This window comes from Ovis canadensis, chromosome 9, assembly GCF_042477335.2.
Source record: "Ovis canadensis isolate MfBH-ARS-UI-01 breed Bighorn chromosome 9, ARS-UI_OviCan_v2, whole genome shotgun sequence".
Classification (NCBI taxonomy): Eukaryota; Metazoa; Chordata; class Mammalia; order Artiodactyla; family Bovidae; genus Ovis; species Ovis canadensis.
The window spans coordinates 92,385,639-92,412,069 of record NC_091253.1 but is presented as its reverse complement, the minus strand read 5'-3'; the positions used below and the strand labels follow the sequence as shown (position 1 = coordinate 92,412,069).

At 39.1% G+C, this 26,431-nt stretch overlaps 2 protein-coding genes across 5 annotated transcripts in view; one reads left to right on the top strand and one right to left on the bottom strand.

The window, feature by feature from the left end:
- INTS8 (integrator complex subunit 8) overlaps positions 1-12,841 on the top strand; it is a 47,297-nt gene extending 34,456 nt beyond the window's left edge. The window contains exons 18-27 of the mRNA XM_069600584.1: positions 340-373; positions 1,143-1,199; positions 1,293-1,354; positions 4,188-4,306; positions 5,577-5,680; positions 6,432-6,482; positions 8,747-8,820; positions 8,895-8,959; positions 9,127-9,170; positions 12,642-12,841. Coding sequence (XP_069456685.1) covers positions 340-373; positions 1,143-1,199; positions 1,293-1,354; positions 4,188-4,306; positions 5,577-5,680; positions 6,432-6,482; positions 8,747-8,820; positions 8,895-8,959; positions 9,127-9,170; positions 12,642-12,758 — 727 coding nt within the window. The 3' untranslated portion in view covers positions 12,759-12,841. The remainder of the gene's footprint in view (positions 1-339; positions 374-1,142; positions 1,200-1,292; positions 1,355-4,187; positions 4,307-5,576; positions 5,681-6,431; positions 6,483-8,746; positions 8,821-8,894; positions 8,960-9,126; positions 9,171-12,641) is intronic.
- On the bottom strand, positions 12,767-25,566 carry CCNE2 (cyclin E2). Of its 4 annotated transcripts, none has more exons than XM_069600585.1 (12): positions 25,477-25,566; positions 24,452-24,491; positions 24,259-24,355; positions 24,125-24,178; positions 23,049-23,200; positions 21,998-22,133; positions 19,770-19,916; positions 18,567-18,662; positions 16,718-16,852; positions 15,539-15,650; positions 14,672-14,829; positions 12,767-14,275 (listed from the first exon to the last, which is right to left on the bottom strand). In XM_069600585.1, the coding sequence occupies exons 2-12, from the start codon at positions 24,463-24,465 to the stop codon at positions 14,162-14,164; spliced, it is 1,215 nt and encodes a 404-aa protein (XP_069456686.1). In that variant the 5' UTR covers positions 24,466-24,491; positions 25,477-25,566; the 3' UTR covers positions 12,767-14,161. The 4 variants fall into 4 exon arrangements, with proteins under 4 accessions (XP_069456686.1, XP_069456687.1, XP_069456688.1 ...); XM_069600586.1 differs by having other exon boundaries at positions 25,485-25,550; XM_069600587.1 differs by lacking the exon at positions 19,770-19,916 and having other exon boundaries at positions 25,477-25,525.
- Between the last annotated feature and the right edge of the window lie 865 nt (positions 25,567-26,431).

Here is a 26,431-nt window from a genome sequence, read left to right as displayed (position 1 = left end):
CTATTTTAAGAACGTCTGTCATTATCCTTGTGTATCATAAAATGGACAATGTAAGAATTCTTTGGTGCTGATCTCGGATGGACTTGTCTAATAGCACCAACTTAGGAAATATCTGTGTATTCCCTATCAACAGTGTCTGGTTGGATAGTACTGAAGATGTCACATGTAATTAAAACAGGAAAGACATTTTATTAGGTTAGTATAACAATAGAATATTACACTCTTCTATACATGCAGAACTGAAAAGTTAGGACTAGAACTTCAGCTAGAATTTACTTTCCTGTTTTTATTTTGAATTTCTGGTATTAAATGTATATACAAAAATTTGTGTCTTTGTAGGAGTGAACTGCTTTCTTTCCTCAAAAGATTAAGGGTAAGTTTTGTAAAAGTGGGTCTAACTACTATTGCTGATTTCTGAGGATATGATTAAAAAAAATTATTGAGTGTTAAAATGCTGATTATTTAAGTAATCTGTTAATGTGCTTTTTATCTTTGGTGATCATTTTTTTTTGAGGATGGGATAGTCTGAATGGAGAAGTTTATTTTGTATTTACCTTACTCTGTTTTAGTGAGTAGAGTAGGTATTTTTAAGTTGTAAAGAAGTCTTCGTAATAGGGCTAGATGTCTGAATCCTAACTTTTTGATAGGATTAATATCATATTTGTTTATTGGACATAGATTCCACTCCTTAAATTCCTTTCTATAAACAGCTGTGCCACACGGCTTGTGGGATCTTCGTTCTCCTACCAGGGATCAAACCTGCACCCCCTGCAGTGGAAGCGTGGAGTCTTAACCACTGGACCACCAGGAAGGTCCCTGAATATTAGTTTGAGGAATAAAAAGGCAATTTTTTTTTAGCGGTAGCTGGAAGTACTAGTGGGAAGGAGTTCTTTTAATTCAATTTCAAAAGACGTGGGAGGACAGACACCTAAATTTGGTCATTTTTTTGTTAATTGTGTGTTGTGATTTCTTTCATGAGATTAAGAATAATGTTAATCTCTAGTGTACTCCTAACTAAAGCAGGTGATAACTTTCAAAAGGGTAAGAATCTTTTGAAGGAAAGTACTTGGTATCCTTGAGGCTGATAGAGAAATATTAAGATATATATAATATTTAAGGAGTCTTTGTTTTCTTTCTCATAGGAACCATTGGTTTTGACTATTATTTTGTCACTCTTTGTGAAACTTCACAACGTTCGGGTCAGTATTTCATAATTTCATCTAAACATTTTTTTGAAAGAAAGTTCTTTTTAAATCACACTCTTTTTTTTTTTCTTTTTTTTTTTTAATAAGGAGGACATTGTGAATGATATTACAGCTGAACATATTTCTATCTGGCCATCCTCCATCCCCAAGTAAGAAGTATTATAGCTTACATTTTATTAAATTGTCTATATATGTGTGTGTGTATGTATATATATATATAAAAACTATCCTGACTGATATAGATAACCTTGAATAACTTGATTAAAAGGCTGCAGTTTGTTGCGACTCTATAGCAACTTCATATTTCTCTATTACAGTAATGATCTTCCTAAAAATTAAGCGTCAGGCATAACTAAGTAAGAGCTGAAGTGCACTAGCCTTAGGTTGAATCTAAACAGTCTCTCAGCAGTCCCGATTTCTTGTCAGTGGTGGAATTAGAAAATGGAGGCTAATAAAAGGATGACGTTCTACCTGGTTTTTCTAATACTGATTGTCAGAGGTCCCCAACTCTTTTTCGTTACCTTAAGAAATTCTTTAGTTACTTTAGGAACGCTTCTCTCTTCCTTTTATCACCTGAGAACCACAGTAAGAGGCGGACAACTAAGGGGAGAAGACACGTTCTTCTTTTGTGGAAGAAGAAACCGTTTACCTTTTTCTTTTCCCACAGACGCCAGCTTCTTACTCAAGGAGAGCCCATTTGTTTCCTCACAGAAATGACTCTTCCTTTTCTCCCCTAGCCCCTAGTCATCTTCTTCGTGCCTGAAGGGCAGGCACAGAAATCTAGGCCATATTTTATTGCTCTTATTAAAGGCATCTCTGAAGAAGAAAAGATTGTAGTAGGTAGGTAAACAGTCTCAGAAATGGGAAGCTCTCTCAGACAGGGATTTTGGAAGACCCAAGGTGTGCGTGACCCTTGGCTCCACTTGGGAGGCTTGGTTCCCAAAGCAGCACTGTGCTTCCTGAAGCGAATAACTGCAGATTTTTTATGTAAAATTTGTAAAATAACAGTCCATTAATCAGGTAGAGATCATTTTGCTTTTTTTTTGACTGTGCTAAGTCTTCATTGTGGTGCACAGGCTTTCTCCAGTGGTGGTGAGGGGGCTCTGGTTGCAGAGTGTGGGCTCCAGAGCCCGCGGGCTCACCAGTTGTGGTGTGGGGGCTTAGTTATGCTGTGGTATGTGGGATCTTAGTTCCCCAACCAGGGATTGAACCCATGTCCCCTGCTTTGGGGCGCTGGGGAAATCCCCATTTGCCTTTGGTTGTAATCTTAGGTGTTACTTCTTCAGCCTAAGTTCAGATTATAAAGTACTGATTCCTTTTTTTCAGTGTGTGTTTATAAATGAGGCAGTGGCTTGTCATAGAGGTTCCGAGCCAGGCTCGGAGAGCTTGAGGCCCAGCCTGTCCACTTACCAGGTCTCCTGCAACCCAGGTCTCCCGCATTGCAGGCAGATTCTTTACCATCTGAGCCACCAAGGAAGCCCTTAACTTATTTAAATAATTGTAAATAAATTAGTTGTAGGCTTCCCCGGTGGCTCAGTGGTAAGGAATGTACCTGCAGTGCAGGAGCTGCAGGAGACGTGGGTTTGACCCCTGGCTTGGGAAGATCCTCTGGAGGAGGGCATGGCAATCCACTCCAGTGATCTTGCCTGGAGAATCCCATGGACAGAGGAGCTTGGCAGGCTTTAGTCCATGTGGTTGCAAAGAGCCGGACACGACTGAAGTGACTTCGCACAGGGAGTTCCCTGGTGATCCACTGGTTAAGAATCTGCCTGCCATTGCACGGGACAAGGTTCAGGAAGGTTCCTTGGTCCCAGAAGATCCCTCATGCCAAGGGTAACTAAGCTGGTGTGCCAAAACTAGTGAGCCTGCGAGCTGCAACTGCTGAAAGCCTGTGTGCTCTAGGGCCTGCAAGAGGCAGCAAGAGAAGCCAGTACAACGAGAAGCCCGCGCACCTCGACTCCAGAGCAATTCCCGCTCACTGCAGCTAAATAAAGCCCACTTGCAAAAATGAAGCCCTAGTGCAGCCAAAAATAAATAAGTTGTAAACAAGCAGTTGGGTGTTTGCTAGTAACACCACGATACTTTCCCACTACACTGGAAACAGTGGTGAATTATGGTAAAATTTAGCTCCTCAGGGCAACAGAGATTGTCCTTGTCCAAGTTCATCTCGTATTGATAGAGCCGGGACTTGAACTGTGGTATGCTTCTGAATCAAAAGCCTGTTTTCCCTACTGTGGGGTCTCACTGCTTCGGTAGGAGCTGTGATTGTATTTCCTGGGTGCTGGCCTGGCTTTTATCCTCACACTTCTGTCATCTTATTCTGTGTCTCAGAATTTCCAGGTTTAACTGGGCTCAGAGCAGCTGGCCCCGTTCCCCTCTCGTTTTTTGGATTCTTCATTGCTTCCAAATGCATTGCCGAGATGACGCTTGCCAGATCTTGCCCCTACCCCAGTGAAACATCTAATCCAGAGGAGTTAGTTACTCTCAGAAGAAACCACAGGATGGATTTAAGGCCACCTATAGCAGTATTGTTGGTGTTTGAACCCTTGTTTTCTGTAGCTTTCTCTAGATAATAGAACTTAAAAATCATTTGGAAAATTTTTATCAGTGTATCTCCTTATAGTTTTGTTGCATGTAAGTTATGCATAAAAAGTGGAGATAGGGTTATATCATATCACCTTTTTGTGCTTTACATTGTAAAATGTTTAAAGATACTCTTAAGAGTGGCCTAGTTTACCTTCTTTGGCATTTTGGGGAAAGGAAACAAAAATCAGATTGTTTTCAGCCCCATATAAAAAGTTAGCTGATCACACGTCCTCCAATTTAGTTGTTTTGATAGTTTTAAAATATTTACTGCTAGTAATATTTAGCATTGTATTTATGATCACTTAAATTTTGACTCTTCTGTTTGTTTGTTTTAATAAATGTGTGTATGGATTTGTGAAGTTGACTCCTAAATTATGTTTATTGTCTTTCCTGTAGCCTCCAGTCAGTGGATTTTGAAGCTGTAGCGATCACAGTGAAAGAGCTAGTTCGGTATGCCCTCAGTGTAAACCCAAACAACCACTCCTGGTTAATTATTCAGGCGGACATTTATTTTGGTAAGTGACATGTATCACTGCTTTGTGTTTTGTGTTTGTAGCTCTTTTAGAAGTGAAAATAAATATGTTACACTACTATTACAGTACTTTATTAATCTTGAGTCTTGTTTCTGACATTCTCTAAATCTTCTTCCAAGATGAAATTGAGAGTGATTGTTACTGTTATATGTATGCATTTTTCTGAGTCTTTGATTCAGATGTTTTTAATTTTATGTTGACCACCTTTTTTCTGTTTGTGTTTTTTTTTCCCCCATGGTAAGTGATCATCAGAAAAGTTGGCAAAACATTCTTAGGAGGTTAAAGTTTAGTTTGCAGAATTGCTATTTTAAAGGTTCTAACTATGTCCAGGGACTTGATAATTATTTGTGTTCATGGGAAGAGATTTGTTGCCACCCAGTTTTAGCAGCAGTTAACTTAGGGCCAGTCTTATTTCATCTGTACCCTCACCTACATCATCCTGCTCTCTTCTGGATTATTTTTGAAACAAACAATGGCCAGTTAACAAACATGTCTTTATTTTTGGCTGTGCTGGGTCTCGTTGCCGTTTGAGGGCTTTTCTCTGTTTGCCAAGAACGGAGGCTGTTCTCCAGTTGCCGCGCGCGAGCTTCCCTTGTACCCGCACAGGCTCCAGAGCCGGGGGGCTTCAGTGGTTGCTGCACTGGGCTCGGTCGCTGTGACCCGCAGGTGCCAGAGCTCAGGCTCAGGGGGTGTGGTGCTTGGGCATAGTCGCCCCGGCATGTGGGATCTTCTGGATCCGGGATGGAGCTGGTGTCCCCTGCGCTATTGCAAGGCGGAATCTTAACTACTGGACCACCAGGGAAGCCCAATAATTGCCAGTTTTAATGCTTGTGGTTACCCTAGCCCCACAAAGAATTTATTTTCAGGATCTTAATATCTTTATTCAGAGTAAATTTTCTGATTCTAAACTATCTCAGAAAAATAAGGTCTGTTTCTAGTATAAGCATTTGGGAAATAAATGCCTCCAAGTACTAAGTTCTGAACTAGTAAGTTTGACAAGAAATCTGAGGTAAAATTTTGGCTAATCAGTCTTAGAAGAAAACAGTCTATATAGGGCTTCTTTAAAGTGGTTGAAATAATAAAGCCAATTTTTCTCATTCTTGCCCTGGCTAAGCGTTGCCCCTAGGTCTGTGGTTTGAATCTGCTTTGTCACACATGAAGTAATAATACCTGACCCTTCACAAAAGAGGCCCTGTCTTTTTAGCTGCATATTTAATGACAGATAATCTTTATCTCTGTTTTCTGCTTCAAGCAACAAATCAGTATTCAGCGGCTCTTCACTATTACCTCCAGGCAGGAGCTGTGTGCTCTGATTTCTTTAACAAGGCTGTGCCCCCAGATGTTTATACAGACCAGGTAAAAGTTGTTGTGCGCTTGCTTGCTTCTTAAGTGTCTGAAAACATTCTTTTTCCTGGGCCTCTTTTTGCCTGAGTCTCTTCGTTTCCATAAATGTGGTGGTAACTCCCAAACGGATTGATTGCTCTAGGTCAGACCACCTTCATGGTTCCAGTGCCCACAGCCATTGCTGATTTGATTTCCTCAAACACCTCAAACTCAACCTCTCCACGGCTGGTTCAGCATCTTACTCTGCCAGTCTCTCCTCCTAATGACCTTCCCACACCAGAGCAAAAATGTAAACCCCCAGTGAAGTATCCGTCAACTTTGTTTTGCCCTTTGAGTTGACCAAGCATAAACCCTGAGTGTCATCCTCTTTTCTTTTCTAATCCTTCCACCAATATCCACTCAACCTTTAATGTTGATTCTGTCTCTTCAATCTCAAATTTTACTCATTTTCTCCCAATATGCTCTACTGCTTAGGCTTCCAATATCATAATGTAATAAATGACATTTTTAATACTTACAATAATGACTTAAAATAGGATTTAAAATATTTTAATAATTAGTTTTTTAAAATTAGAAGTTCTATTTTTTAGAACAGTTTTAGATTCACAACAAAATTGAGTGAAAAATAATAGAGTTCTTCTATTTTTCCCATCCCTGCACATGTACAACCTACCTGATGATTGACATCCCACGTCAGAGTGGAACATTTGTTACAGTTGTTATCAATTAGTTTTTTAAAGTAATCAGAATTTTGTTTTTATAGGTAATAAAACGAATGATAAAGTGCTGTTCTTTGCTGAATTGCCACACACAGGTTAGTTTATAAAATTATGATGTTGGTCTTTTGTCTTGTAAGTTAGAGTTTATAGTAAATACAAGGCATTGCACTGGGAAGTATTTTCCATGTCATAATTCCTTAAGTTTATGGAATTTAAGAATTTGGCATGATCTTTAAATTTTTTTTAATAGTTTACAGAATTTTAACCGAAATGAAAGTGTGGGTTACAAAACATTGGCCTTTGAACCTTAGGAAAGCCATTCTCAAGTATGTCTAGTATTTAAGAGTAGGTATGTGCGTTAATCACTGTGTGTGGGTTAGTCTCTCAGTCATGTCTGACTCTGTGACCCCATGGACTCTAGCTTGCCAGGCTCCTCTCTCCATGGGATTCTCTAGGCAAGAATACTGGAGTAGATAACCATGGCCTTCCCCAGTGGTCTTCCTGACCCAAGGATTGAACCTGGGTCTCTTGCATTGCAGGCAAATTCTTTACCATCTGAAACACCAGAGAAGCTCCATATTAATCATCAGGGAAGTGTAAATCAATACCGCAATGAGGTATCACTTCACACGTATGAAGAGGCAGTAATCGAAAGACAGAAACAAGTATTGGTGAAGCTGTGGGGACATTAGAACCTTCATGTGGCTGGTAGGAGTATACAGTGGGGCAGCCTTTTGGAAAACAGTTTGCTGCCTGCTCAAGGAAGTAAACATCAAATTCCCTACCGTATGACCCAGCAGTTTCACTCATAAGTATATTACCAACAAAACTGAAAACATATGTCCACAAAAGAATTTATATGTGAAATGTTTATAACACAGCACATTCATTATTCATAATAGACAAAAGTGGAAACAACCCAAATGCTCATCTGCTGATGAATGGATAAACAAAATCTGGTAGATTTATATAGTGGAATATTATTCAGCCATGAAAAGGGATGAAGTACTGATAAATGCCACAACAGAGATGAATCCTGTAAGTTTTATGTTGCGTGAAAAAACAGCCAGATACAAAAAGCTTGTTTTGTATGATCCCCTTTATATGAAATGTCCAGAATAAGCAAATCTGTAGAGTCAATGTAGGTTAGTGGTTGTCAGAGACTGGGAGAGGAGGTAGGAGGGAACTGGAGCGACTGCTAATGGATATGGAGTTTTTCCCCTGGGGTAGGGGAATGAAATGTTTTGGAATTAGATAGTGGTGATGGTTGTACAATTTTGTGAATATAGTAGAAACCACTGAATTTTATACTCTGAAAGGGTTCATATTTTGGTGTGTGAATAATAATTTTAAAATTTCTATAAATATTTAAGAAAGAGATCACATTATGACTTACATACCTGGTTGAAATGGATCTGTCTTTAATCTTAAGCAGACTGGCAGCTTACATTTTGCTAAAATGAGCTTCTGTACTTGCCAGCTGTGAAAGGCCTAATTGGATGAATATCCATTGGATGTATGTCCTTGAACATTCAACACTTTTGTCAGTTTTCCATTCCCTTTGATTTTCTAAACCGGCTTTTTGCCAGCCTCTCATTCAAGTAAAGCTCTAAAAATTTTATGATTTAAGTTACTGGTGAAGAAAATATTGGGCAGACAGACCCGTATAAGGATTTTTACCATTAAAATTGGATGGATTCCATACATACGAGCTGATTCATTCAGCCTGATCTGCAAGGCCTCTTAAGTTAAATAATATATTCCTGACATAGGGCTTCCCTGGTGGCTCAGAGGGTAAAGAATCCACCTGTGTTGCGGGAGAGCAGGATTCAATCCCTGGGTTGGGAATGTCCCCTGGAGGAGGGCATGGCACTCTAGTATTCCTGCCTGGAGGATCCCATGGAGAGAGCCTGGCAGGCTACAGACCATGGGGTCACCAAGAGCTGGACACGACTGAGTGATAGAGCACACGTTCTGATCATAAGAGTCATTAAAAACTATCCCTGCAAAACCAGGAGTCACTGTTGACACTAATTACATGAAACCTTTTTTATTTTTATTTTTTCCCCAAACTTTAACCTTTTTATTTTGTATTGGGGTATAGCTGATTAACAGTGTTGTGGTAGTTTCAGGTGAACAGTGAAGGGACTCAGCTATACATATATTCTCCCCTAAAGCCCCCACCCATCCAGACTGGCTCGTACCATCGAGCAGAGTTCCATGTGCTATATAATAGGTCCTTGTTATGCGTCTTAAATATAGCAGTGTGTATTATCTTCCCTAAATCCCTAACTATCTCTTCTCCACAGCAACCATAAGTTCAGTATGTGAAACCATTTTTAATTCTTTGTTTATGTAGGTGGCAATTTTATGTCAGTTCCTCAGAGAGATTGACTACAAAACAGCCTTTAAATCACTGCAGGAACAAAACAGGTATGAATGGTTTTTAAAATAGAGGTGAAATTTTCTGCTTAAGGAAGATGAAATAACTGAATTCTGTTTTTCAGTCATGATGCAATGGATTCCTACTATGACTACATATGGGATGTTACCATTTTGGAATATTTGACTTGTATCCTTTCATTAACATATGTGTGTGTTACTAGAACAGTTCATTTTCTGTAAATTAAAGAAGTATTTAATATCGTGTATTTTCTAAATAAAAAATGAACAGAACAGAGACTCTATATCATGATATGTCATAGTATTAAATTTATTATTCTTAACTGATTCATTTAGATCTTCATCATAAAAGAGGAGAAACAGATAAAAGACAAATTGCAGTAAGTTTTTTTGTGCTTTGATTCTTCGGTGATACACTTAATTTCCCTGATGCTAAACCATTTCTTGTCTCACACAGTGTTGGTGCCCTCACATGGTCTGCGAGGTCGAGAGTGGCCTGACCGCTAGCTAGTCACTTGACTCCCCTTTGCTAAGTCTTGCTGCCCCGGGACCCCTGCCATTCTTTGAGCATGCCAAGAACATTCACCACCAAAGTGTCTGTAAGATTTTCTCTTTCAGGAACATTCTTTTTTAACTTTGCTCAGGTTTCTCCTCAGATGTCACCTTTTTAGAAATCATTACTTTGCTGTTGTTCAGTCGCTGAGTTGTGTCCCACTCTTTGCGGCCCCATGGACTGCAGCATGCCAGGCTCCTCTGTCCTTCACTGTCTCCTGGAATTTGCTCAAGTTCATGTCCTGATCCAACCATCTCATCCTCTGCTGCCCCTTTTTCCTTTTGTCTTCAGTCTTTCCCAGCATCAGGGTCTTTTCTAATGAGTTGGCTCTTTCCATCAGCTGGCCAAAGTATTAGAGCTTCAGCATCATTCCAATGAATATTCAGGGTTGATTTCCTTTAGGATTGACTGGTTTGATCTCCTTGCTGTCCAGGGGACTCTCAAGAGTCTTCCCCAACACCACAATTTGAAAGCATCAGTTCTTCAGCACTCAGCCTTCTTTATGGTCCACCTCTCACATCCATATGTGACTATGGAAAAACCACACCTTTGGCTGTTGGCAAAGTGATGTCTCTGCTTTTTAATACATTGCCCAGGTTTGTCATAGCTTTCTTCCCAAGAAGCAGGGGTCTTTTAATTTCATGGCTGCAGTCACCATCCACAGTAATTTTGGAGCCCAAGAAAATGAAATTTCACTGCTTCCATGTTTTCCCCTTCTGTTTGCCCTAAAGTGTTGGGATCGGGTGTTGATATTAGTTTTTTGAATGTTGAATTTTAAGCTGGGCTTTTCACTCTCCTCTTTTACCCTCGTCAAGAGGCCATCTAGTTCCTCTTCACTTTCTGCCATTAGAATGGTATCATCTGTGTATCCGAGGTTGTTGATATTTTAAAGCTTCCTATTTGGACTAAACTCTATGGCCATTACTTAGAGGCGACAGAATGACAACAGCATCTTTAAAAAGAGAGAAAGAGACAAGAGTATGTTGTGCCAGTTCCACTTTATTGGAAGCTGCTCGCTCTTTTGTTTACAACTTAACCAGGGTTGGAAGGTAATGCTGAAAATTTCTCAGTACCCTGATGAGATATCCAGATTACCTCTACTTTTATAATTTTTTAAGCCCCTTCTTGGAAGCTTAAACCCACCTCCCTATTAGCTCATCTAAACGCTAACCTAGTTGTTCCTCTGCGTGCATCAAAAGATGTATAATCGACTTAGCCAGCTCCCCAGCATTCCAGGTTTCATTGTCACCTTATTTATCAGCCTCCAGTATCCATTGCCAGGCCTTTTTGACAGAATTGCTCTATTAAGATCTCTCTGCCAGTAATCTGTCCCTTTCTTACCTCTTGACTTTCATATTTCTCATGATCATGAGATGTTCAAGTTTCATGACCAAGTCCCCAGACTGTCAGCCCTTTCCCAACTTGCCTTCTTTCCTACTGGCCTGGAGTACAGCACATACTGGCTTGTGTACTCCATGGCCTGCAGCCTTAGTTGGCCCCTGATTTCCTGTGTCCACCTGCCAGTAGTCAGTGGTCTGCCTTCTTTTTAGGGAATATTTTAGGTTTCTCTCCTTTTCCCATTTTCAGTAACTTCCTTGTGTTTGAAGTAGACAAGGAAAAAAGACTGATCAGTTCCTGTCCTTGTGAAAGTGTCCTTGGGAGTTATAGCCCTGTGAGCGCCAGCTTCAAATTCCTGTTTCAGATCCCTACTTTTCACCTTTGAAACAATCACCAGCTGGACTCAGTATGTTGATGCTACTCCTTTATGAAGATACATTTTTATGCTTTTGATTCTATCCCTTCAGTCATTCTATCCCTTCCAGTTGGTTATCTCCCCTTATATTGTCAAGCACTCCTGTTAAACCTATGAACTATTTCATCTTTAATAAAAACTTCTCTTGACTGTGCCTCTACCTCTTTCTGTCCCCTCTGCCTAGTTTTTTGAAGCTCTTTTACCCAGTTTGATTTCTCCTGTCCCCCACTGTTTTCAAGGGACACCAAAAGCCAACGGCAGTGACTACTTTTCAGTCTTTATTCTATTGTTTACACCTCCTTCCTTCCTTGAAATTCTTTATTCCTTTGGCTTCCTTGACATCATTAACTCCCTGACTCTTCAGCCTTTTCTTTGCGGATATTTCCCTATCTACCCTGAAACTTGGGTTTTTGTCAAGAAGTTAGTCCTTGGGTATTTCATGATGGCCCTTCATTCTCCCTAGGTAACCTCATTCACTTACGGTTTTGACCACTACCCACTTGTGTTATTTCTCTCAAATATCTGCCTCCTATTCCAATTTCTGTCTTTTTAAAATTTTTATTGGGATATAATTGCTTTACAGTGTTGTGTTAGTCTGCTGTACAAGAGTCAGTCGGTTATATGTGTATTCCCTCTTTTTTAGATTTCTTTTCCATTTAGGTCATCACAGAGCACTGAGTAGTTTCCTTGCTATTCAGTAGGTTTTGTTTTTTTTTTAATATGTAGTAGTGTATATATGTCAGTCCCAATCTTGAAATTAATCCCCCCCCCCCACACCGTTATCCATAAGTTTGTTCTCTGTCCAATTTGTCTTATACTTTGGACTTTTTTAGCCAGTTGTCTTCAGGATATTTTGTTTGAAATAACTCTGGTTATTCCCCACTACTAGGTTTTTTCACATGGATTCTTTCATATTTAAATAGCGTTATCAGCAAGTCCTCCTACCCACTAACCTGATGATCATTTCAAATAGTCTTAGCTTCCTTCAGGCTACCTTTCAAATAGTCTCTTGTTTTTTAAAAAAAAAAAAAACTTGGAACTTCTTTAAAGGTAATTTTAAGATCTTAAAACATGCTCTCACAAAACATTCCATGGCAGAATGCTACTATAGATTTTTATCAGGTTGAAGTATTTCTTTCTAATCATTAAAGAGATGGGTCACTATATTTAGTGCTGAGCAACTAGCTATTTTTACATATGTAAAAAGTGAAGCCCCCAAACATGAATTTTTATTTTTTTGAATTATTTTTTAGAATCTTTTAAAAATGTGTCAGATTACATGCAGGCTTTATTTAGTGATATTTTTAGTCAGATAAAACTTAAATGAATTTACTTAATATTCTGAAGATAATTCCACAAACTGTGGTAATTGGTCTTTTCCTTGAGTGCTTCCAGTCTTTATGTTAATTTCTTCTACACCTCTTAGCATCTACAATTAGAGGTTCAGTTATCGTTGTTAGCAAGTAGGTAGTTTTATATTATGTATACTAGCAAAGCTTTGTTTTTTACCAGACCTCTAACAACATCACTTTTCTGTTTTGGAAGATCAAAGCCATCGGCCAGACAGAACTGAATGCAAGCAACCCAGAAGAAGTGTTACAGCTGGCAGCGCAGAGAAGGAAAAAAAAGTTTCTCCAAGCAATGGCGAAACTTTACTTTTAAGCAGTTAGTTACAATTTTTAACTTTTATTTTTTAAATGATGGGCTAAAAATAAACAGTATTAAAAGATTAAGTTTATATAATACATATGTACATATTTAGTGGCGTTTTCTTTTCAGACAGAATACTGAAACATATTAGTTTAAAAATGAAAACTATACAGAAGACTTCATACCATAACAATAGCTTAAATTTATAATTTCTTCAAAGGAAAGAGTCACATGTTCAACAACAATAAACTAGTAAATCTAGGATAATTTTCTAATCTACTTTTGAGGCTGACATTTCATTTTTAAAAAAACTAGAATATGTAAGAGTAGCTATATACAGTAAGTTCTTATGTCAAGGTTTTGTTGCCTTTTTTTTTTTTAATAAATAGATTTCTAGGAGTCAGTATACATTTACTGCTTTTCTGCCTTAAGAAAATAGAAGTTTAGGTCAAGTGTTAAGCTTTATCACTTTGACACTGTCCTTAACTCATAATGTAAGAATTTAAAAAGGACCTTAGCAGTTTTGCAAATATAAATAAAGCCTTAGTCACACTAAATTAAGATAACCCTAAAGATTTTTTTTAGAGTAATAAAGTGACTTTCTCATATAAATAGCTTGAAAGGGTACTTAAGTTTTTTGCCCCAATTGTGATATACAAAGTTATTATAAAGCAACCTTTATGTCAAAGCCCCAAGTAGGAGCCACAGCATTTATCTTGTTTATAATTTCTTTGGTATTCCCACTGTTCAGAGTACAGTTTAAACACCATGTTCATCTAAGCTTTACTGGTTAAAAATGTTATATAGCAAGGCAAATAAAAATAGTCAAACAGATTAAAGTTCACCATTTTTTAAAAATTCAAGTTTTATAATAGCTTGCTTGCTACAGCAGCTATAGATAAATTAGTCACCTTATTACAAAACTAAACCTTTGTAAACAAGTTTAAATTTTATTTTCAAGAACCAAATTGCACTAGTTAAGAGTTTATAAATTTTGAGAATCTAAGAACTAGATTCAAAGTACTGTATCATTTAATATACCCTTTAAGGTAACAGTTATCTAGTTGAAAATTCCAATGATGAAATTCCTAGTTTATCAAGATAAACATAGCAACACTGGGTCAAAAGACTTGTTATGGCATAAATCGTGGCTGGCTTTTATCCAGCCAGTATTGGGAATGAAGTCATCTTTGTAAACAAGTACTGCTGTTTCTTTAAACAGCTAACATGGGAATTAAATACACTTCCTCCTTAGTGCCAATTTTAAGTGGTTTTTAAATCAAAGAATGGCAGTGAAACTTCTGAATTGGCAGGACAGTCACAGCACTGTTTTCCTGTAAAACTTAAGTAGTTAAGTTCCATGAAATGCTGTGCAGCACTTCATCAGTTCCAAGTTGTTTGCTCAGTTAACTTTCTTAGTGTTTTCCTGGTGGTTTTTCAGTGCTCTTCGGTGGTGTCATAATGCCTCCATTGCACACTGGTGACAACTGTCCCTCCTTTCTGAAGGTGTTTACATAATTTACTTCATCCTATACATGTAAAGAAATCATGTAGAGATTAACAGCTAAGATAAAGCATTGGTATGATAACAAAGTCAAACCAGACTCTTAGGCTTAATATAATGGTCTCTTTCTGTCTTTACAACTGTGACTAGTCATATTCTAGAGGTTCAACAATATTAACTGCCTGCAACTTATATTTTTAAACTACCTGGAGTACTGGTATTAATCTTGAGACACTTAAAAATCTTGATTGGACTTCAAAGTTAATTTTTATTAGGTTTTCTACATTTGAAATCAGTGTCCTCACTGGAACTTTCTATCCCCTTACTATCTTACATTACTGCCTGAAAGATTACTCCATTAGTATCCTTACTGTCAGTTTCAGTGCCTTATCAAATAGACCAAAAAATACAAGAAACATACCAGCATAGCCAGATAATTTGTATGTGTCTGTATGTTGTGTCTGTCTTCCATAGAAATCTTCTTAAAAATCTTAAGCTTTGCTGGGCTAGTACTTTTTACTACACTGACAAAAGGTACCATCCAGTCTACACATTCAGAAATGTTGTCCCATTCCAAACCTAGATAAAGAAAAGTTAGAAAAATACATGTATCATTAGAAAAATACATATGTTTCTGTTATATCAGAAACATGATTACTGTATCTGCTTGTGCTTCAAAATTTAAAGATAGTTAATTAAAAACTCATGTAAAAAGGAAACCAAAACAAGCACATAAAACAAAATCAACAAGTTTAGCAAGTCAAAACAGATTATTCCTCTTAAATGGTTTATAATGTGACTGTTTTGAGGGAGAAAAAGAGCTTTTTAGCCAGTACATGCTACATAGGGAATTGAAACTGTCAAAACCCAAAAACTAAAAAAAAAAAAAAACCCAAAAACTTAAGGCAGAGCTGTAATCACACTGACTAACTTCAAATGGATTTAAATTCCATTTGACTTCATTTTTAAAGAAAATACTTACTTATTTGGCTGCCCCAGGTCTTAGTTGCAGCATGTGGGATCTAGATCCCTGACCAGGGAGGCACCTGGGCCCCTGCATCAGGAATGTGGAATTTTAGCCACTGAACCACAAGGGACGTCCCAACCTTAATTTTTATTTGTGGATATATGCTGGAGTAGAAACTACTTATAATAGAAGGGAAGATATTGCTAAACTGCTTTTTTCCATTAAAATTTTAAAGTCTTGTTTAGCAGGATGCTAAGTTCATAAATAGTCCCTTCAAGAGTTGTAAATGGGTTGAAAAAAGAACAAAATACACCGTCTTACCTGAGGCTTTCTTAACCACTTCAATAGAGGTAAAGTGGCACAAGGCAGCAGCAGCCAGTATTCTGTACTGGAACTCTAATGAATCGATGGCTAAAATACACAGATCTAGAAGCTAACAGAGGAAAAAGTGTAAGACTTTAGGAAAGAATGAGTACTACATGTCATTAGTCAGCTAGCATTTTAAAGTGCGTACAGTGTGGACCATATGCCAAGAATTGCTAAAACTGCAGGGATCCAAAGATAAATAAATCGCCATCCAAAGGAAGTTCCAGTCTTGTTAACAGACAAGTAAAGGACTGTTACAATGTAGCATGCATATCCTATTAGGAAGTGCCCTGATGCAGAGCAGGGAAGACTGCTTAAATCAGTCTTAACAGAGGAGGCAGCCAGAGAGACTGGGGGGTAGAGAATGTTCTAGATACAGGAAACATAATTTACAAAAGTGTGAAAGTATTACTTTTCTGTGGAACTCCAGTATTTCAGAACACAAAAAATATGAAATAAGGAATATTTTCCCCTCATGTTTTTAAAAAGGGAGCTGCTAGAGAGTTACGGCCTAGAAAGGGTCTTTTAAGAAGTCAGACCTTTATAGTTCTGATTATTCTACTTATGAGAAGCAGGCAGGAAAGAATAGTACCCTCCTCCTGTACTTTCTTAGAATATTTGTTACACACTGGCCTAGGAAAGTTTAATTTAAACTTAAATTTTTAAATAATGTTATAACTAAATTAGGTGATTTTAATTCCAATATGTAAAATAGGTTCCATATGTATTCAAATATAAGCCGGTAAGATAATTTATATTGCAATAATTTTTATACCATTTAAAACCTGAAACAACTGGCCGAAAAATATTTTTCTCTGTTAAATCAAAAAGAGGGATTTAACTGTCTACCTCATTCATACTCCTAGTGAAAAGTGCTCATGATATATTTAAACTCAAGTTTAAAAACTTTTCTAGAATTTTCAGTTAGCAATGTAAATACTGAGACAGAATTTTATGCATCAGGAGCTTTGTTCTAGTCAGTTAAGGAGTGAATTTAATTCAGTATGTTGTCATTTTGTTGTCTAGCCTATTTAACACTAAAGAAATACACTAAACAAAACCTGTAATTAATAACATTAGCATATATACAATAAAAATATCAATACCTGAGCAATACAATAAAAATATCAATACCTGAGCAATTTGAATGAACTTTTCCTGAGAATACTGAGGTAGAAGAACTTTAGGAGCATCTTTAAGAGCATCAACTTGGAGGAAAAGATTTAGCCAGGAGATGACCGTTACAGGACAAAGTTCCCATTTTAAAGCCTGTTAATGAAATTAAAATGCCTGTTAACAAGTGTAGTTATATATACACCACATTATATGGGTAGTTCCTTAAATAGCTGTTTTAAGAAACTTTCTGCTTTAGGCTTATTTCTTATTTTAATGAAAATATTTATAGGTATCTCACTATCTAAAGTGGCTTGTGTTTTAGTCTATTATCAATATAGACCCCTTTATTATACTCTAGTTATCTTTATTTACAAAGTTCATTGGGCCTGTTTTTCATTTCTGTTTTTCTCATTTCCAGCAGCCCCTTGTCTTCCAAAAGTGTTCTCTACTTTATTGAAACTGCCCTTTTTAATTGTATTCAATGACTCCACAGCTAATTCCATTCAAGTCTTCCAAGAACTGATTCTACACTTTTTCTTTCTTTCTGTGATCTCCAGTGGCTTCTATTCAAAGTGTAAAAGTTAAAAAAAAAAAAAGACAAATCCTAATTTATGATAGCTTTCCCGCCACGAAGCCCTGGGACTTTACCATTTATAAGTCTACAATAGTTAGGATAGAACAGTCTTAATGCCTGTAGGACCACCCAGAGAATTCCATCTTCTCTTTATATATCTTTATAGTATACCTAGGGCTTCCAGGTGGCGCTAGTGGTAAAAAGCCCACCTGCCAATGCAGGAGATGCAAGAGATCTGGGTTGGGAAGATCCCTTGAAGGAGGGCATGGCAACCCACTCCAGTATTCTTGCCTGGAGAATCTCATGGACAGAGGAGCCTGGCAGGTTACAGTCCATAGCGTTGCAAAGAGTTGGACATGACTAAAGTGACTTAGCATACATGTATGCATACACTGTACTTGAAGTTTGAATCTAGATAACTTGATTGTTAGAACATATCAGAACTATACTAAATATAATAACCTATAATGGGAAAAAATCTGAAAAATAATATGAACGTGTGTGTGTACATATACATATATAGAGCTGAATCACCTTTGCTGTACAGCTAAAACTAACATTTGAAAGTCAACTGTAAAAAAAAAAAAAAAAAAAAAAAAAGAAAGTCAACTGTAAGTCAATAAATTTTTTTTAAAAAGAACAGTATCAGCATGCCAACAAGATCACATTCTAACAGAGCTATCAATCTGAATGTTTATAAATATTTTACAACAAATTTGTAATTTATATTTCAATGCATATAGTTTATAGATAACTTACAAATGAAAGTCATATTGTGTTCTCCTCTATGTCCTATTTATAAAGCCGTGATGCTCAAATTCCATAACATACTTTGTAGTAGCTAACATTCACCCTTTAATTTCTAATTCAAGGCCCAATTAAACACCTTTATGCTTCTCTCCTCTACCCTCTATTAATAGCCCTTGCCATACATATAGAGAAGAAAAAAAGGCAGTAAAATATTTCTCATTTTCTATCTGCTGGAAGTAGAAAAACAACTCAGATTTGAGAATCATTGTTGAGATTCATTTAGTACACACACTGTGCTAACTACCTGTAAGTTTTAAAAGTGTTGCTAAACACTTTTAAATTAACAAATAATATTCTCAATATAGGAAAATTTAAAAGATGCAGAAGAATAGTTTACAGGTTAAGCAAATTCCCCTCCCATCTTAGAACTGGATCCTAATACTAAAACCTCAGTTTTCACTACTTACATTGTAGTCTTTGAGTTTTGGTAAACTACAGTTACTAAATTGCAAGTAGAAATAATAAAGATATAATTATTATTACCTTTAATATAGCAAGTTCCATCCTTAAGATATCCTCTTCACTGCAAGCACCATCAGTGACATAAGCAAACTCTTGGAGCTTAGGAGCGTAGATTTCCTTTAAAATGAATTTAATTAATATCAAGCACAGTTGAGATTGAGACTAAAACAAACCTCATATATACACATATACAGACCACATCTAGGCTTCGTTTTTAAAAGACAGCTTCACAGTGATTATAAATCTTTATAAAATAATTCTATGATAGCCAAAACAACCTTACATTTAATGATATTTTTCATATCTAGGTATCTAAATTAGCCAACCTGTATTGATTGAAAGATTTGTATAGAACTGATTTAAAATCTTAGTTAATAAACAATTAGAGTGTTTTAATCAGTGATTTCAGCAACTGGTTAAAGCAGAAAGCCAAACTTGTTTTAGGACTGCCTAGCATACTAGACTAGAACAGGATACTCAACAAAGTCTAGAAACTGAAACTGTCAACCTTAAGTACAAAAGAATGGCTAGTCAGACAGTAATTTGTGCAGTGTGTTGATGACAGATCTGTCTTAACAGTTAGAGAACAAGAACGAGAATGATCAGAGGAGTAGAAGAGATGCCTGCCACAGGTGAGAACAGGCTAAAGATCAAGATTCAGTCTAGAAAAATATTTGAAACATACAGTATTATTTCAGGTAAGGAAATACTGAAAATACAAACTTATAAAATTTGGGGACAGCCCGTAAACCTCAAAAGATAAAATGTGGAAGAAAAATACACTTAAGGAAATTAATGCATGATTCAGTCCCTCCCGTACCCTCAAAACTGTACAGGCTTTGAAAACATCAGATGAAGTCACTAATGATCTGTGCTGAATTTAAGAAAACTAGATTGAAACTATGTGAAAAAAGATTTCAGGCAGAAAAGTTATTTCCTTCTATCCTGGCACTATTATCAGATACAGAAATATTAGGCTGGATATAGATCATTATTCTAACCTAGTGTAGCATTTATTCCATTTGGTTGGTTAAGTAGGTTTCACAGACCATTTTGTTGAATCCAAGCACTATAACTAGGTATATAGAGACAGCATTGGTGGTTTTGTTTGGCACAGTGAGTCATGGAACATTTCACCTAGATTCTAGTCCCAGAATCAAACCAGAGACTTATAATTTAAGAGTTTGGGGTAAATATATCTAGGGATAAACTCTGAGAGCTTACCTCAAGTTTGGAAGCAATGAATAATGAGGTAATTCCAATCAGTTGAAGCATATTTTTATTTATATCCTTTTGTGTCAACATAAATCTATCAAAAAAGTCTTGTGCAAGATAAAATGTTTCCCTATGAAGTGTGTATACTTCACATACCTGGAGAAGAATCCAAACATTTAAATACTATTCCATTAATTTCTCCAAATTACAAAGTTCCTCTTAGCATACTAAAGAACAGTTTTCTGAAGCCCAACTTTTTAGGATACCAAATCACAAATGCAGGAAAAAATTAACGTGTGCTAATAGGATAAATAAATCTATTACCATCCTCACTGACTCTTAATTAGTTTCATAGGTTTTTTCCCCACATGGATTTAATGTGTTTATTCCCAGGTACATTTTGCTAACTATGGATAAGAACTTTTTTCCTATTAACTTTTAAATTTTTATTGATGATAAATGGGTGGGTGTTTTCATGATGCTTAGTTTGTCTTCTGATAGTTCCAAGTGATTCCTTTTCATCATTCTAGATATACATTTAACTACAAAATGACAAGTGTTTCTTCAGTGTTCTTACCTCATTTAAGAATTAAAGAAGAAAACGGAATGGATAACATTGGTGATAGTCAAAATTTTTATTGTATTCCTTGTTTCTGACTGTAATGGGAGTTCCCCTAATGTTACACTATTATTATCACTAATAAGTAATCTCTGTCATTTCCACAACATAGGGAAAGCTTTTAATTCTCAAAATAATTTTATGAAGCAGGGAGGAAACAGAGGGATAGACATCAATGTGTTTCTAATAAACATTTAACGTGTTAAGGAAATTTATTCCTAGTTAATTACACATTTTAAAATCAGGAATGTATATTGAATTTCAAAAAATACCTTTTACATCCATGATATATAACCTTATGATTTTTCTTAAACTATAAATAGAGTTTCAAATGTTGAACCATTTTTGCATTCCTAGACTGAAAGAATATACTAAGACAAAGTAGAGATTAGTGCTCTGCTGGATTTGACTTACTATATTCTATTTGGTTTTGTATATGAAATCATATATTTAAGGGAAAATAGGGATAAATTTGATAGACAACCACCGAATAAAAATCAATTTAACATAAAAAGGAAAAATAAAATCAACATAATTATGCTGAAAAGTTGCATTCATGATCACTAGACATTCAGAAAAAGTCAGAAATCAACTACAGTCTTGTACACATATGATTGAAATATAATCTTCCCTTCTAGTCAGAATAAGGAATAAGATGACCAGATTCAGAAGGACAACATTTTGTACTCATAAGAACTTTTCTGATGGCTTCTGAGATCTATTCTGCCATGTGGTACTTCCCCCTTAAAATTCACTGTCTCTATACAAAACGGAAATTACAGAGCAAATATCCAAGGATTGTGGGAAAATCAATTTGTTATCAATACAGGTAATCATTTTCTCAATTTGAGATTCTTTCAGAATTATTATCCAGAAAGGATATGGGGCCTAAATGAGAGCAGACATTCTGGCACAGATATTTAGGGACTTCTGGGTCACTAATTATTTCTTTAATGGTACAGTTTATTTCTGAAAGGAACAGAGGGATATAATAAAAGGAAGTTACATGGCTTCCTTTGGGCTTAGGGCTACTGGATATTCAAAGCCTCCTTATCATTTAGGATATAGAAATTAGGATTCCAAATCATAATTTGATTTTGGTGATGAAGGACTTCTGAGGTCTGAAGCCTAGTCCTGGCTTTTCACTTTGCACGGCAGACTTCAAAACCTTGTCAAATTCTGTTCATCTCGAGTATGCTTGGCACCTAGAACAGTGCCTAGTACACAGCAATACTCAGATACCAGGACTTCTAAATTGTGTTTGGGTTGTATGGGATATAGTGGCTGTGTCAAGATTTTACTCTTATCATCTGCTGGTGAACAGCACCCAAAAAATGCCTCCTGAGGTCTTTCCTGGTGGTCCAATGGTTAAGCCTGTGCTCCCAGTGCAGGGATTTGAGGGAACTAGGTCCCACATGCTGCAACTAAGAGTTCACATACTGCAACTGAAGATCTACATGCCACAACTAAGACGCTGTACAGCCAAATAAGTACTAAACAACAACAAAAAGGCTCCTGGAAATAGGTAATATACCATGAGGGCACATGGAAAGCATATTATGTTTAAATACGTTTCCATCATACAGAGAAAAAGGAATTTTGTACTGCTAGAACATACCTCTAAAAGCCAGTCTAGAAGTATTGACCTCATCTGTGGTTCCAACTCAGAATGCAGAACTTCAAAATGTTTGTCGTGAACATATCTGGTCTCTTTTTTTAACATGTTTAGCCAAACATCTTGTGAACATCCCCAGCTATGGAAAGGCGAAAAATATTGTGTGATCTACATAATATATGGCTATCTGTTTCACATTGAATAGACTGAACTTCCAAACACTGAATTAGAATTTGGAAGGAACAGCTCTTAAATTAGGAAAAATTGCTACTTTAAGAAACCATTTCTTTAACATGAAATTATACAAAGAACTTGGACTATGATAATCTAAATTGACAGATTTCAAGAATGACTTAGCAGCAGCAGCAGCAAGAATACCTTCTAGTCCCCATTTACTTATATTTTGCAAAGGCATTGATTTAAGATAACCATGTCTTCTCGAGAACAATACTAAAAAAGTAAGCACTTAGAAGGTATGATCCCAGTAGAGATAGTCTCAATCACCTCCAAACAGACTGTCAGTACTCTGCAGTGGGAGTTAGGTGGGACAGGACAAAAGGAAGATGGGTGAGTTTAAACATCTGAGTCCATTAATTTGCTTATTAAAGCCAAATATAAATTACTACATATTTTATATAAGCTGTACCTCTTAGTCATTCATTAACTATAAAAAAGTATAGACCTTAATAACTAATCTTGGTAAGAAGAGGAGCTAATCTATCAAATGAAAATGCTGTACATGTTAAAATACTTCCCAGCTTAACAATGTACATAAATTACTTAAAACGCTATTAAAAAGGTGATTCAGTTCTGATAAGGCTTACAAGTCTTCAGCAAGCAAATGAAAATGTTATACAATCAATGTTTTAAATACCTATGTCATCTGTAATAGGACTACTGCCAGAAAACATGTGCTTAAAGACTAGTTTTTTAAAAAGCAGTTTTTACAAAGTTTTATCGTATAATGAAGGCAAAAAAACAAAAACAAAATAGCACCATATATTACATCAGTAAATTTTAATCTTTGACATTAAATTACTGAAAATTTTCTTACCTTAAATCAGGTAAAGGTGAAGGATTAATAAAAAGATTTTTAAATCTGTAATTTGTAAATCTGGAGAAGTCACTTGTTCCTATTTCTTTGTGGGGTGTTTCAATGATAATGCAAGGACTGATCCCCCCGGATAATACAGGTGGCCAACAATTCTGTCATTTAAAGAAAAAAACTATATTTGTACAGTAAGAAACCAGCTTTTGTCTGAGATCTTTTCTAAATGAAAGCTAATACTTCTAAACAGTCTATAGTTTCCCCCAAACACCATCATTTGCTAACAGTGCTGACAGTCTGGTTAATTCAAGCTGACATTCATATTTAATAATTAGCCCTATAAGTCATATCAGTGTTCATAAATAGTAACAGGATGTTTTAGACAACAAATTACAGTTCTGGAAATACAAGACATTAGGTATTGAGGGAGAGGAGAAAGAACAACAAAACGTATCTGTAGTCAAATACCACTTTCAATATTATAAAATTCTCCTATATTTAACAATAGTGTCCAGGGCACTTCCCCACCCTCTCCACTCCTTTAAGGCCTGTTTCAGGCCTTAAACTTTAGAATACATGAAAGCAAAACCTTGAAAGTAGAAACAATTACTTAAATATCTTAAGGGCCCTTTCTCCAGTCAATGCTGGCTTCAAAGAGAACCACTATTTCTACAGTGTTTTCCGTACAACACGTAGGCAGAGTAGATAGTGAAGGGCTGGGTGCCAGTCTGTCACCGACTTTACAATCTATTTATGCCCTAGGAGCACTATTAGGTCCCTCCACTATAGTCAGAGAGGGAACAAAGAGCACTACATTGGACAGATTAGGCGGGCCCTGTGCACCAGGCAGCTCCTAGAGGGAGGGATTTACAAAGAGGAACCAGCTGCGTCAAGGCAAACTTACTCTGCAGCTGTAGTAGGATTCAGGGACATAAAAACCACCCAAAGACAAGCGCCTTCCTGCTGACCCCTAGGGGCATTAAAAGTGTCAGGAATCTTCCTACCCCAAAGCAGTAACACAATTTTTTTTTTTTTTCGGTCCCGCATTTGTGTCCCCCAAACCCAGCCCAGTTCTGCATTACCCTTATTTCATACTGATGTTTCTTGGTGACCTCCTCTTTTCTTTTTTTGACATCCTGGAAAATAAAAAAGTCATGGTTACACTAAGGTCCCAGCAAGGAATTTTCTCTCTCCTCTCTTCCCCTCCTTAACTCACCTGGGCCGTTTTCCTCTTCTTGGCCTGAATTATCTGGGCTTCTTGCGGGGAATCCGTCTGACTGGCCTGGGGCTGCTGTTTAGCTTGTAAACGGCTACTATAGAGTTTTTAAGAAGGAAGTTTAATTAGAAAGTGATTCGTCTCAAAGGCAGCAACTAACTTTGAAACATATTTCCAAGACAAATAACGTTACCTGCGTCTTGACATTCTCTTCTTTCAGGTGAAGGAAACCTCTGGGGGGGGGGGGGGCGGGGGGTGGGGAGGAAAAACCAGAGTCAAATACGTGGTCATAGTCTCCAAGTGCCAGTCAGAGGCTCACACCTAGATTCCTCAGGAGATGACCCGAGCCATTTTACCGCGATGACTTCTGCACTATATTAGCGCAGGATTTTTTAGACACATGCCTGTATTCCCACAACTCAAGGTACAGCCCGGATGGGGAGTGTTCAAAAAACATTTTGCAAAGCTCCCTGAGAGCCCCTCAGAACGCGCAGGGAAGCAGATGGGATCTTTTCTGCGTCCTGCACCCCTCTCCCCGGACCCCCACCCCGAGCGGGGCCTGGGCAGCGCCCCCACTTTCCCCCACCTCCCACCCTGCACAAGCCGCGGGGAGAGGGGGTTGTGGAGGCGAGACGCTGAGGAGAAGCCGGTTCCGCGCCAATTTGGAGAGCGGCGGTGGCGGGGGAGCAGGGGGCGGAGGGAACTTGTGTCACGTCCTTCAGTCTCCTTTCCCTCCTTCCCGGCCCCGCCGGCCCCTGCCCACCGCCTGGAGGGGCACTGCGACCCCGACTCCAGATGGGAGATGAGGACGAAGAAAAGGTAGTTCCATTTAAAAAGTGGGGGTAGGGGGGAGAAACCGGGGTGGTGTGGGGCAACCGGTCGGCTCTGGGAACTTTTCTCCGCGTGGAGACCCTGACCCTCAACCCTCTTTCCTGAGGGGATAGCTCCCCCAATGGGGGCGGCACAGAGAAGCCCCGAGAATGACGGGCTGCTCCGCGGCAGCCCTCCATCCCCTACCACCTCCCAGGTCCCCTGCCAAGGGTCCTGACAGGGAAGCGGAACGCGGGAACCCGGCGTCCCCAGACGCCTGCTTCTCAGCCCTGCCCGCTTTCCCTGCCCCCCCAAGCTCCCGCCCGCGAGATGGATCGCCCCGGGGGTGAGGAGTGGGGTAGGGGTGAGGGGTTTCTTTCCTCCCGCATCCCGCCCTGCGCCCCGCACCTCCTCACCGCCAGACCCGCTACCGCTCGGCTCTCAGCTGGCGCCGGCGCCAACCCAATATATAGGCCGGGCCTGGCCCGCCCCGCGCGCATGCGCCGCAGACTGACACCTCCGGACAGCGCGCTCCCCTCCCCCGCACGCCCGCCACCCGCCCGCGCGCGCCGCGCCGCGCCCTGGCCTCCGTCCGCGCCCGCCCAGCTCGAGGGCCCGCAGGGCTGGCTCACCGCGGCCCCGTGCCCTTCTCCTGCCCGTGCGGCCCGGCGGCAGGAGAGACCCTCTCAAGAGGGCTCCGCTCCCCCGCCGCCGCCTCAGCCCTGCTCCCCGCCGCTCGACTTCATCAATCTCCCGCCAGTACGTTTCTGTTCCCTCCCTCCTCTCTCTACTCTCGAAGGTCGGGGTGTCAGGCCGCAGCCCCCAGCCCTGGCGTACGGCACTGTGGAGGCGGCTCGGGGGTGGGGATTGGGTGGGGGTGGGAGGCACAGAGCGGCTAGGAAGTGGCCATCCTGTGGCGCAGGCTGGCTGTCCCGCCTAGGCCTCCAGGAACCCGGGTTTTCTAAGGAGACGCGAGGACCCGAAAGGCCCGCCCCCTGCGGGCGGAGCGCGGCGCCGGGGGACTGGCGAGCTGGCCAATGGGAGGCGGGGACGGCGGCACAGCGTGGAGCCGCCTGGCGAGCTGGCCAATGGGAGGCGGGGACGGCGGCACAACGTGGAGCTGCTGCAGAATGTAAACACAGCGCGGTGCGCCGCGGACCACATGTGTCGCCGCGCACCGCGTGTGTCGCCGCGCGCCCCACCCGGGCCCACTGGGACCCCTGGAGCCCCACGACACAGGGATGCCTGTCTTGCACTTTTCTCCAGCGCCCCCGCCGAGGTATGCATCAACCCTCTTATTTTCCCCGCCCTGTTTTGCGGACTCGGTCATGGCTCTTCGTGGGGGTGGGTCCCTGCACCCCGT